General features: G+C 41.9%; 1 protein-coding gene across 1 annotated transcript in view; it reads right to left on the bottom strand.

Annotated features, from left to right (window-relative positions):
- The window catches only part of RYR2 (ryanodine receptor 2), a 2,714,825-nt gene that overhangs the window by 873,868 nt on the left and 1,827,756 nt on the right, over positions 1–13,201 (bottom strand). Inside the window, exons 55-56 of the mRNA XM_069234403.1 lie at positions 11,853–11,990; positions 5,377–5,454 (exon numbers count right to left, since the gene is read on the bottom strand). Coding sequence (XP_069090504.1) covers positions 5,377–5,454; positions 11,853–11,990 — 216 coding nt within the window. The remainder of the gene's footprint in view (positions 1–5,376; positions 5,455–11,852; positions 11,991–13,201) is intronic.

Here is a 13,201-nt window from a genome sequence, read left to right as displayed (position 1 = left end):
TGGTCTTGGTGTGAATGTCGTAATAACGAGAAATGTGACCCAGAACAGCCTGAAAAACAGGGAAGGAAATCAACAACAGGCACCAAAATGAGCCTGTAGTAGAGGAAAACAAGAAAAATATAACCCATTGAAAAATGGGAAAAAGCAGTCTTCCCAGACAACATAATAAGCAAACAGACACCAGAATTGGGGATCCTACAAAAAGTAGGCAAGAAAGGGCTCCCGGAGGAGTACAACAACATCCTCCCACATGGAGGAAAATGAAGGTCAATGTGTAAAAAAGTTTACAATAGGCAAAATGCCTAGGGTGAACTAAGGAGAGGCAATGTTTCCAAAGCACACAATAAAAGGAGAACCATTATCCATGGAATGAAAAAAATAAACAAGGATAGGCAGAGGAAATCACCAGTAGAAAACTGCCAAATAAAAGAGGGCACCGGCCCGCCTCTGAAGTAGAGCAACTACTTAATATGGCGAGAATCCGCTAATGTAAACAAAACTGAGAGTTAGAACTCTCATAGAAAACATACCATGAAACCACAGCACCACTAAAGGAGCAGCCATCTTGAAATAACATAGAACACCACAAAAGGAAGTGAAACAATATCCAACATCGATAAACAAATCTCTGCGAATACAGTGATAAGACTCTGATGCGTACTAAGAAGTCAAACCTCCGCATAAGAAGTGAGAATATGTAACAGAAAAAAAGGTGAGTGCACAGCAGGATCCACAATATAAAGGCGTGGCGATTTGAAATATAGTTGCAGTGGAGTAATGTGAGTGCATTACAAGAGGACGGATATCAGTCTCCACTATGGGAATCACGAAACCGGCGCAAAGCAGAATCTGCATGCGACCCAAAAAGAGATTTGCCATCAAACTGCATGTCAGGAAGAGCGTCCCGCACTGAAGATTAAAAAGTGGAAGCTGACAACCAAGCCCTGTGTCTTATGGCAACAGAGGAGGCCATGATCTGACCCACGGAATCAGTAGAATCAGTAGAATCCATGCCTGAGCAGTCCAGAAGTCGAGCAGCGTTAGGGCCGCAAAAACATCCTCAGGAATTGATGGTAATAAAAGTTCCACAGAGTCTCAGAGCACATAGGAAAAAAATGGGCTAACACACAGGAGGTGTTGGTGGAACAAAGAGCGGCACTAGAAGAAGCGAAAATACACCTCTCAGCAGCATCCAGCTGATTGAGGCAGAGTAGAAGGAATCTGCTCCAATGCAGGAATGCCCAAAGCAGTCTGGACAACAAACCCCTTAGGAGTAGGGTGGTGGCAAAGGCATAAGGGATCTTCCTGTGCCGGACGATGTCTGTGTGAAATAGAACGGTCCACTGAAGGGTCAGAAACCGGTGGATTCCAGGCACCTAGAACGACTTTAGACAGAGCCTCGCAAAAAGGTAAAACAGGTTCGGTATCAGCTTGATCCAGATTAAAATAGGAAAATTAAAGTTCACAACATCTGCCACCCGCCTCAAGACATCTGCAAAAGCAGTGGTGGCTTCTGTTACTAATCCAGGTGAAAATAGTAGGCTAGATGCCGGCGAGGAGTCTAGGGCACTAGCCGCTGCTAAATCAAGCACCCAATCAGAGGATGGACGTGGAGGGGGCCCCATGAAGGGATCTTGAGAATGTGCAGAAGGTCCAGAAACTGGATCTAGAACAGGCACAGCATCTAAATCAACCAGCGCTGCTCCCAGCGCGAAGTCGGCTGAGGTCAAATGGGGGAAGCTGCTTTGGAAGCGGTGTCGTCTGACTCTGGCAAAATGAGTATAGGCGTGGCATGCAGAGTCGACTGGCCTGACGGCGCCGTAAGGGGCATCAGAACAAGAGGATCAGGTGGAGGAGACGGAGGTCATATCAGGCCATGCACCAACGCCAATCCGACTCTGGAGTTGAGAGTGTAAACGAGCACCGAGGTGGAAACCACCGGCGAAGATCCTGTTACAACCCTCACCACCACCTCATTAGAGCCCAAAGGCGCTCCAGAGGGAGGGAAAGAACCAGAGATGGAATGAAGAGACGCATAGTAACATCGCATTTGGTTCATAGTTGCCCCTGCGCCGGTAAGGAAGGGGTCAACTCAGGTGCGGACTCCATAGGAGGAGAACACGGGGCGGTAACGCCAAAGGGCGTGATGGCGTCCGGGAGGACTTACTCGGAGATGCCGAAGGACCCCTTGCGGTTGACAGAACCATCTGAGAATTACTTCTGGACCCCTCTAGGACTGTGAAGGCGAAGAAGGACTCCGACGCTGTTGAGAAGAGTATATATCCAATCACGCCACGAGGAGCTTCATGCGACACTCCCTCAAAGACTTCGACTTGGCGATGGCAGACGTTGCAGTCATCGGTGTCATGATGAGATCCCAGACACCACAAACATACGGAATGGGGATCCGTGACTGACATCTGCAGGGAACAGGACCCGCAGAGCTTAAACCCGGAAGGCATATACACTATCAAATTTGAAGAGTCAAAATTATACCCGAAGTCGGGTAGAAAAGGCCATCAGAGCCTGAGGTACTCCGACCACCAGATCCGTGTTGCTGCGCGGAAAAGAAGAAACTGACGTCAGTTCATCAGAGGAAGGAATATATGGACTCACTGACATCATGTCCGGAGACGAACGTCGCTACGGAGTCGCCCGACATCCTCTACCGACGCGCAGAAGTACTGCTGAGGAAACATTTCCATATCCAGTCTGGTGCCTGGGGGAGAATTCTAAGATAAGGAATCTACGGCTATTTGTCTCTATCAGATAAGTAACTTAATTAGATTTTAATAACAAGTAATGTGAGATACATTTTTAAATAAAAAGTAATGAAACATTTTTAAATTAAACATTAAATGTGCATTATTTTTGGATACTTTTTAAACAGTAAAATGAATGTATGTGTATTTTTTAAAAACTGCTTAAATAAAGTACCTTAATTAAACATTATTTCCCATGGGTTTTAATTCCCTACCTCCACTGATTTCTATGGGAAGGTGTTACAGTACCAGTGATTAGCTAAACTTAATCCAGCTCTCAACAGGAGTATGTATTACTGTTTTGGATTGTTTTTGGTTGTGGTGTCCTTAGAAGTGCAGTTTGTGACTAGCAATGGACTTTCTATTTTGTGGGTAGGTGGGTGCATATGCCTCCCTAAACCCCTCCGTAACCCCTCCTTTCTTCTCACTAAACCCCACCTATTTACAGCCAGTACCTCAGCTCCTCCCACTTTTACTTCTAAGTAGTAAACGCACATGTCTGAGAAAAGAATACAGGAGGTGAAAGTGTAGATTTACACTCATTCGTTTATGAATAGCATTGTATAGAACTTTAGAAGTGCTACTGTAGTACTACTAAACATATTACAAAACGCAGCTTGTTAATAGGCCTCCAGAGTGTGGGCTTTGAAATTCCAACTGCTATTGCCAGCTTGGGTTAGTTTCTTAATAACAGACACATGGCAAATGGATATTTAGCTTCCTGACATTTATGACCTTTGACCTAAAAATACTGTTCGTCACCCATCCAAGACACTTGCTTATGGCACACTATTGCAACTCCTTACAGATGAGTTCTGTTAATTGGGCCATGTTTGGAAAGACTCTCTGCACCAGCCCTTCGATAAGCCTTTTCAATTTGTACCCCATATTTTTGTTTATTGTGAGTATGCTTCTCTGCTTGGATATATGCAGTCACCCAAGTCCATTAACCTGGTCTTTGCTCCTGGTGACATGTCCTAGCAAACATCGCTAAAGTCATCCTACTAAAAAATATGTTGTAAACTTGCACTGAAAGTACTATTTTGTGTACTCCTCTGCACCTGCGAAAATATTTTATCAGTGGCACCAGACAGAAGGATTTCCTGTGAGAAGGATAAAGAGACTTGAGTGTTTGGTGAGGGAGGATTAGGAATTTAAACAGTTACAGTTTCTCCCTTATCTCAAGGCAGGGATTGTGGTTATCTATCACACCCCTCAACTTTCATTCCTTCATATATTCTGTTGTCCAGGATCAAAGTGGGAAATTTTGAATTTGCAAAGGTCCTTCTCTCCCCCTTTAAAAATCCCTTCGTTCAATTTGACGTACATCCCTGATAGGATCTTAGGCAGGGTAATTTTGGTTACATATCCCATATTCTCAAAGCCTCCTAAAACTTGTCAGATTCTGGGAAGATTGACATCTTAGTTTCCACCAATATAAATCTTTGTCAAAACTGTGTAAGATTACAACACCAAATGCCAGGATCTTTGGCAGGCATAGCCTGTACTAATACCAATTTTGAGTGACTGATCTGACATAGGATTTGGCTGGAACAAGTTTGCCAATAGATAACTGTTGCCTTTGTTCCATCAATCAATGTGAATCAGGCCATAAGAGTATAGGGGGCCTATCTCCCTAATTCTTCCTGTCCCTAAGTCTGTGTTTCTGTGTGTGCTTTGTACGTTTGTTTGTGAGAGAGAAAAAGAGTGCATCACACAGTGTTAGTCTGTTTATTTCATTACCTTTGTATCTGTTAAACTATGTGAATAGGTGACTGCATGTCTGGTGGTCACTATGCATGCGTACCTATAGATCTATTTGTTTGGGTGCTTCTATACCTATGTGCAAGCATAGCAGGCTGTTGTGGTCTGTACGTATTTTAAAATGTATGGACATGGATGTTTCTTGGTGTGTTGCTGTTTGAGTGTATGTGTAAGTGTTGCTTTATCTATATATTTTCATATGTGCGGACTATCAAAATGTAAGCATGGACATTTGTATGTCTATGTGTAGACGCTATAAGAAAGTCAAACTTACTGGCTTTGCAAGTGCTTGTTCAGTCTGCAGTTGGCAGGGGGTGAGACAAAAATACTCCTTGATTTGAATACATTTTGATTAGGACAGCAAGCTTGAAGGAATATGTAGCGGGTAACAAAAATGTATTTTCCTCAAATCTGGCCACAAAATGAATTGTTATTTGCGTTTCCTCTAACCTTTCTGAATTGGACCCATAGTCCCTCTGACAAGATACTCCTCAACGTGGGTCTAGCTGCTGCTCCTGGAGTGGTTTCAAATAAGGATGATTTGAACTACTGCATTTAAAGCTGTGTGTTGAGGAGTTTCAGAAACGTAAACACCTCTAAATCACTGGTTGACCTAGCACCACATTGGATTCTCAATCCTAACTCCAAAATCAACGTCAACCTAATTATCCCACTGGCATTTATTTTCGAGTTTTGTATTAGTCTCCTTGTCAGTCAGGCTACGGGGCAATAGAAAATGTATTATAGTTGTAAAAAAGAAGCTGCAGAAAAAGGTTTTCCTAGCATGCACAATCTAAAACATTTCCGAGAAAAAGTAATCAAAAAAGGAACAAAAAAGAATTGAACTTACATGGAGATCTCGAGACAAAGTGACATTGCTCAAGTCAATGGGTCGAGGGCTGTAACCATGGGCAGTCTCAATAGAAACCTAAATGAGAAAGAAGCAAAAATAAATAGTGGTAGAAACATAGGTCAAGGCATTGTGCCCCGGATAAAATATTTAAACCAATGAAAGTTGAGAAAGGCATCAAAGTAGGCAAATGGAGCATCAGGGCTGATGCAAGCATTCTGTTTGTTCCAGTGCTTTAAACAAGCTGTCCTCACCAGTACTGAATACCGGCACTTCTCTGTGTTCTCCCCTTGAGTACCAGAACTTCTCCTTTTGCTAAGAAAGTACTGGTACTCATAGTGGCATCTATGATCAGGCTCTGTGGTATGGGTATGTGCAGTGCAGGTGCTGCTGGATACAAGGCTTTCAGATTGAGCATCTCTGTGAGGCGCACTGACAGTCAAAGGAAACTGTATTCCAGGGCTGGGTTGCTACTGCAGGCATATACGCTGACAGTGCGACAAAAAAGAAGAGATGTGGCCTGACAGCTAGAGCACTCGGTGAAATACACTTGCCACTGACTGTCAGAGAGCCTAGCACCCTTAGGCTGTGTTCAGCTCATATGTGTAGTGCATAATCGGTAATTGTTTTTATTTTTGCAGTTTTACATAGCGCAAATTTACATGAGAACAGAGGCAGCCGCTGCATATGTCAAGCAGGGGAGACGGGGGGATGCTGGGCGGAACATATAAAAAAAAGGAAAACACTTCCGCTGCCCATCTCCAGCCGTAATCTTCTGCCACTGTGCTGCTCTTGAGGTGTCTCAGCATTTGCTGGGACACGAGCACAGGCTTCCCAGCAATCCTGGTGCTGCTTGTATGCTAAACATAGCATGTGAGCAATGTCAGGATTGGTCACTGCCACTCAGACACAAGCCTGGGATCTGTGCTGTTTATCCAGCCCGGCTGTGTATACAGCTGGGTTGGAGAAACCTAAGTGCGCATGTGTGTTTCGCCGGCCTCAGACAGATGACCAAACACACATGCACACATAGTGTACTCTCCCCTCCTACCCCCTCCCACCTCCACATGGACCAGCCCCTCCCTGCACCTGCTGGCTGAGACAGCAGATGAAAAATGATGATGAAAAATATAACGATAGCAAGCTATCTTTTTATTTTTCATCTGCTGGCTCAGCCAGGGGGGCAATGTTCCTCCGTCACTGCGGAGGAGCCACCCCGAGAAGCAGAAGTTCTACATGAAAGCATACTTCTTTTGTTTTTATGACATGGGCAGGTCAAATCACAGCCTTGGCCCACCATCCTGTGATTCTGGGCATATCACGTAATCTCTTGGAGCCATAAAAACAAAAAACAAAAAAGTATGCCTTTGTGCAAAATTTCTGCTTCTCGATGTAATGCCAAGTTGTGCTGTTTAAAACTGCAAAAAAAAAGATACCAATTATGCCCAGAAGCGTAACAAAACATGAGCCCCCACCCGCAAGAAAAGCTGAAGGGGGCCCCCCACACTCACATCAGTAGGAGCAGAGGGACCCCGTCCAGCATGGGTAAGCACGAGGGCCCCCCCACAAACCAAGTGGGCTGCGTTGGCCTCTGTTACACCCCAGATTATGCTCTGCATACATGAGCGAAACTTGACCAAGAGGGACCAGGGTCCTTTACACTGATGAAAAAGTAATGACTTTGTTAATTGGCTACCTTGCAGTGATGCACTTCAGATACACCCCTACCCGACCCTCAAAACACACCCTTATCAATTTGGTGTGTACTGGCACTTTTCTTTTCCCATTTAAAGCACTGGTTCATTCAAATATGTTTATGTGTTAGATTTCTTTGGAAGTATATGAATTCATAAGATGGTAAGAACATGAGGAACTTGAACAAGTTGCAAATCAATATTGTGTTTCAGACTGATGTGCTTATTTCTTATTTTGCTGACGCTTCATTTTTTGACAGATCTTATAATACACCCAAAATCTGTGACAGTAAATCTTGGTCTTGGTGTCTAGCAATATGCCTGTTTGAATTGTCGATAAAAGCAATCAGGGTCTAAGGATCTATAATGAAAAACAATACAGTGAGTATTCATGTGATTTAACATTAAGTCCCAGATTTATTAGGGTTTTGTGTCTGGGTTGGATGGCTTTTTTACGCAGCCCGATGGAAAATCTATTTTGGTATTTAGTAAGCCACGCAAATCATGATTTGCATGGCTGTGCACTGCCTTGCATCACCTTGTACCAGACAAGTGCTACATGGGTGAAGCCTGGATGTTCCCATTCATCCAACAATGTATTTTGCATCAAACACTTATTTGCTAAAAATGAGTTTGCTCCAAAATGATGCGCCTGCCCAAGGCTGGCATAACGAGGAGAAATATCTTCAGTTCACCTTATTACTTCCTCTTTGCAGATGTGCTGCATTATGCAGCACATAAACAACAAGGATTGAGCCTAAAGGATAGTTTTTGTGCACAAATGTATCCTTCCCTGCACAAAATCTATGCTGACCTTAACACAGGCACCCTTGCACTATGACAGAATGGGATGGGAGAATTTCTTGATTTTTCACGTTTGTCGTTAAAAAAAAAAAAATGGGGGGCAGACTACCCATACGTCCCCTTCTGTCCATCCTCTCTCATTTTCTATTAATGGTTTTTGCCATACCTTTTTCCATTTCCTTTATATCTGGAGAATTTATTTTAATCTCCTGCACCCCCATTATGTAAATTACTTTATTAGGAAAAAATGTAGCACTCTACCTAAAAGAAGCTCCTCAATTTGCCATTGGGAAAGTAGAAGTGTAAGTCGAAACACATACAATGTACAATGTGCCTGTCTTCACCAAAATGGCTGCAAAGTATAACAGCGGCATGTTCTATGTCACTAAATGACCTAAAATGTATTTTTCTTTGCTGGGTATGGATCCCATTGGAAGTCATTATTACTAATATTGGCTTCAAAACCTGGTTATTCACAGCAATGAAAACCTGGCTTTGGAAACCACTGATAGGTGGCCTTTGATCTGCCATTCCTCCAGGTTTCCAGACACTGTAGGGATGAAGGGTTGTGAATGAATAGCAGTTAATGGTCTGTCTGCTTTCTCCCACCTCTCTTGAGACTTCATAAGGGCGAGGGAATGAGAATGCAGTCCATGCAGGTAGCATCTCTCACAGAGCTGTTGTCAGCACTGTGCCTGCTCTCCACCACTGCACAGTGTGGTTGGGGAGGGTGGCAAGCTATGTATTGTTTGTAATACGATCATGGACACCAGGGTATTAAAGAAGGTGATGGAGAAAGGTGACAGGATGCCAATTGTTTTATGTCAGTGGGGGCGAGTAGAGCAATAGTGAGTGTATTGACATACGTTATTTTTGTTTTGCACAGCAAGGGATAGGAGAATACTGCTCCAGGTGCAAAATGCCAAATGTTGCCTTTTTTATCCAGTTACATTTTAATTTTTAAAGTCTAGCTAGGGAGAAAGGCACTGAAGAAGGTGAAGCCATCTGATACTTTTCTCTCACAACTCCTTTACAACTGCTGCAGCCTCACCATTTTCTTTTAAGATTTTACATCCCTTTTTTTACTTAATGTTGTCTCTGTGAATTGTTTCTATGTATGTGATGCCTGGCTTCATTCTGTCTGTGAAACACAAATCAGTGGTGAATGAAGACAGCACAGACCAAACTGGGATTTACTGTTTCAACAGAGAGGCAAGGCAATACGCTACTGGGGAAAAGGAAGCCAGGCACTGTTTGCATGTAAAGGATTTATAAAAAAAAGCAAATAACAAAGGCATCTACGATTGATTCAATATAAAAAATATATTAAATTCCCGTCAGCTTTCTGTATTTGGGAACCAGATATAACAACCATCCTCGACATAATAAACGCTACTTCTCTGACTATTCCTCCCGGATTGAAACTAGGCAGCCAGTATACCAATCATAGGACTGTTATTATGAAGACTTTATAAGCTTCTAATCTGCCCAAAAGTGGTTGAAATGTACCATGATGCCAATGAAACCTGAGCAGCTGAATACAGCAATATTCAGTGATAATCAATGTCACTCAGGAAGTATTATAAATGAGAATCAATTGACTTAGATCCATTGCACTAAGCAGGACAAGTTGAAGCAATACTTATAAATAACCCTTCCCTTTCTTTGATGGATCAGATTTTAGTAGAAATGAGATCTAGTCACAACCTTTTCATAAAAACACTAATGAGAGGTTTCAGATAAAATGAATTACAAAAAAATAATAGTGATAATTGTTTTATGAGATATTTTATTGATCATTTTTTATGACATTATTTTAAGGACAGGTGTCTCCAACCAGTCGATCGCGAGCTACCAGTAGCTCCCAGACACCTTCAGAGTAGTTTGTGGCCCTGAGTTTATTATTAAACAAGCACAGGCTCACATTTCGCTTTTAAAATTAAGGCAAGGCTGTGTTAATTTGCATTATTATCATCTCATCAGATTGCAACTGTCAGGGCCTGATAATGATCAGTGCTCGGCCAGATTTATGACCCAGACTGCAGCTGGGGCACAGAGGTGAAAAACCGAAGCACTGAGGTATTTAACTCTTAAATAAAAGTCCTTGTCAATTCAGTAATGGAGGGTGAGAACAAAATTATGTTTCTGAATGTGGTTAAATGGGAGAAAATTAAAATAAAAAGTTACTTTAACAATTAAGTCAAATCTTTATTTAATTTACTGTCATTTCAAAGTATCACATTTTGGAACAGACAGCAGGCTTCTTGCTCCCTGTAGCCAGTAAACACTATGCCATATGTATAACTGAAAAATGCAATGTTTTATTTTAAATAGGAGAAATTTGAAGTGCAGAAAAATGTTTCATAGTTTTAACATTGTGCAGAACGTTTTTCTGCACCTTAAATTCCTCCCATTTAAAAAAAAAGAATGGTTGAATGTTTGTGTTATACACGTAACTGTGCCACATATGGTGAAAGGTATGTCCTGTGCCACAAGTACATACAACACAGGCTCTTAGTTACCCATACACATATATCCCATTCATACGCACACATGTTCATACATCCCCCAAAGATCACACTCTCAGTGGCACACATGGTAGCCCTGTCATGTGCCCCTATTCAAAGTATGTTGCTCAAACCATGGTATCTGGCTCTATTGACATTAAGCTTAAAGTCAACGAAGCCTGCTGTTGGGGTGCCTGGTAACTATGCACACGTTGTTTAGCCTTCCATAGCTCACTGTGATATTCACTAATCAGAAGTAGCTCTCACTACAGAAAAGGTGAGAGTTCCCTGGTTCACGATAATTACTGTTTTTTCATTCAAGTAAATGCAATACATGGCAAGACAGCTTCTGTTCATACTGGAGAATTTAAACTAATAAAAAGGTGTTACCGACATGAGAGTGATATCAAATGATAGTGGAACAAAGAGAAAATATATAACAGAATGGAGGACCCATTAGTTAAAATTACTAGTTAATGATAATCCAACTGAACATTTAAGCATGAATGCGTTGTTGACAGAAAATGTTTATGAATGATGCACTGACTTGTGAGTTGAACAATGTCTGACCCTATGCATTAAACATAGCCCTATCCCTAGTTAGCAGCAATTTGAATGGGATCTTAATACAACATAGGAAGAGGCAAGCAGAAAGAGTAAGCAAACAAGAAAATGGGTGTTGGAAGTCTACCCTCTGTTCCTGGCATAACTCCTTAAAGGAGAAAGACACTGTAAGTGAAAGATCAGAGGAACCCCTGGGAGGATGGTAGATAAACAGGAGAGGGTAAACTGGGCCAAGGGCACGGAAAAGCAAGTGAAAGGGTAGCAAGATAAATGCAAAAATGTGTGACAAAATTGTTTTAAAACTCAATGGGTAGAGAAGTGACAGTGGAGAAGGAAAAAGGGCATGACTCATAGGGGAAGAGGAGAGGGTGTATGAGGGCTCTCTTGAGATTGAGACCAAGAGACAGAAGTAAAGAAGGGATGAGGGACATAGCAGAAGAAGAAAACAGAATACTAGAGGCATTAAGGAATGAATGACCTGGGGCATAGGGTGAAAGATAATTGGATTTTAGGGTACAGAGAATAGTGCAAGAAAGATGTGTGTTATGGCTGTCAAAGTGCCAAGATCATCAAAATAGGTTTGTTACTTGACTCATGAGTCCGACACTCAGAGAACGAGTTTTTTGTTTGCATCACATCAAAATATTTTACATCTTGAAGTATCAACCTGCATAAATTCAAATACTTAAAACTAATGATCCCAAAAACTCTAACCCTAAATAGTGGGAAATATTTGTATTCCAGGGTTTGGCCAGTAATTCTGCCCTGCCTAAATATAAGCTATGTCAAATTAGGAGGTATTTAAAATATTTACAGAATCCTAGACTGAAACTGTAGTAGAATAGCTAAATAAGTGTTCTGTTTTAATAATGAGTTAAATAAAAATGTACACCTTAAGAGCACTCACCTGACTTGACTGAGATATGCGACGTGTCCGATTGTAAAGGGCCATGCTGTCTCCTTCCCTTGTTCTTTCAATGCTCCATCCCCAAGCTAGCATCGTTTTTAAAGACTCCTTGATTGGCCAGCGATAAATCTCCTTTTCCTAAAAGAAAAGCATGCATAAGAGTCCTACCCCTTTGCCCATCCAATATATTTTTCTTAATGAATACATCATTGCAGACATTGAATTCATCTAGTTATAAACAAGTCATTCAAATGCAGGTGATGAAACAAATTGTACTTGCTGGCATATCTTATCTCAAGAACTAATGTTGATTGGGCATAATTCCCAACAAAGCAGTCCTATATTGAAAATCAAAGTCATGATCTACAGTCATGTAATCTAAAATGTGTGGAAATTCAAATTTTTTTTATTCCTTTTGTTGGGATAGATTTTCGGATAAAATATGAAGACAGATCCTACAGTAGCAAAATTAACAATGTAGCTTATGACACAATACTAACACTAGGAGGTAAAAAGTAAGGAATTATACACATTCAAAATTAAAAACTGCAACCTCTTTATAATCTTATAAAAAGCAAGTAAAATCATATCAATTGGCTCACATTTCAGCAATTATTCTTCGATTACATAGAAAAAATATTCATAGGCCCAGATTTATGTTAAAGTGGTGCAGCACGGTGCTGCACTAAAATAGCAGTGCTGAGCTGGGCCACTTAAGAAACGCAGAGGTGCGCCGTATTTAGAGGAATACGGCACACCCTGCTTTTACCCCACCCTCTCTCAGAATTAAGCTGCCTAGCGCCAATACAGGCATTCTTGCACCATAGTGAAAGGGTGACTGGGTTGAGGGGATAGATTGTTTATGTGCAGGACGGTGTCCCTTCCTGCACGTAAACAATCGTCCATGGCATTTTGCTTCTTTTACGTGTGCTGCAGAATGCAGCACACATAGAAAAAGCAAAGAACGAAGAGGAATAAAAGCATTCCTCCTCGTTTGCCATGCTAATGCCACCCCTGAGGTGACGTTAGTTTTTGGCACTGCCTCAGGTTTACGACAACTCATGAATCTGAGGCAGCATCAAAAGCAATGGGTGTTGCAGTGCAGTGGAATGCCCACCGCAACACCCTTTGCACGCCCCTCTGATGCAGAAAACTGCGTTGGAGGGGCCTATGTTTACAAGGAGGGTTAACCCCACCAAAAAGTGGCTTTACACCTCCTTGCAAATATGGAGCAGTGCTTAGCGCCATCAGAGCATCACAAAAAGTGACACTCCGGTGGTGCTAGGAGCTCTTAAATATGTCCCATAGTGTATAGGCAACAGTCACTGGAAGGCATTACACAGGATTCT

Source organism: Pleurodeles waltl, chromosome 5 (assembly GCF_031143425.1).
Source record: "Pleurodeles waltl isolate 20211129_DDA chromosome 5, aPleWal1.hap1.20221129, whole genome shotgun sequence".
NCBI lineage: Eukaryota > Metazoa > Chordata > Amphibia > Caudata > Salamandridae > Pleurodeles > Pleurodeles waltl.
This window is presented reverse-complemented; position numbering and strand designations above follow the sequence as displayed.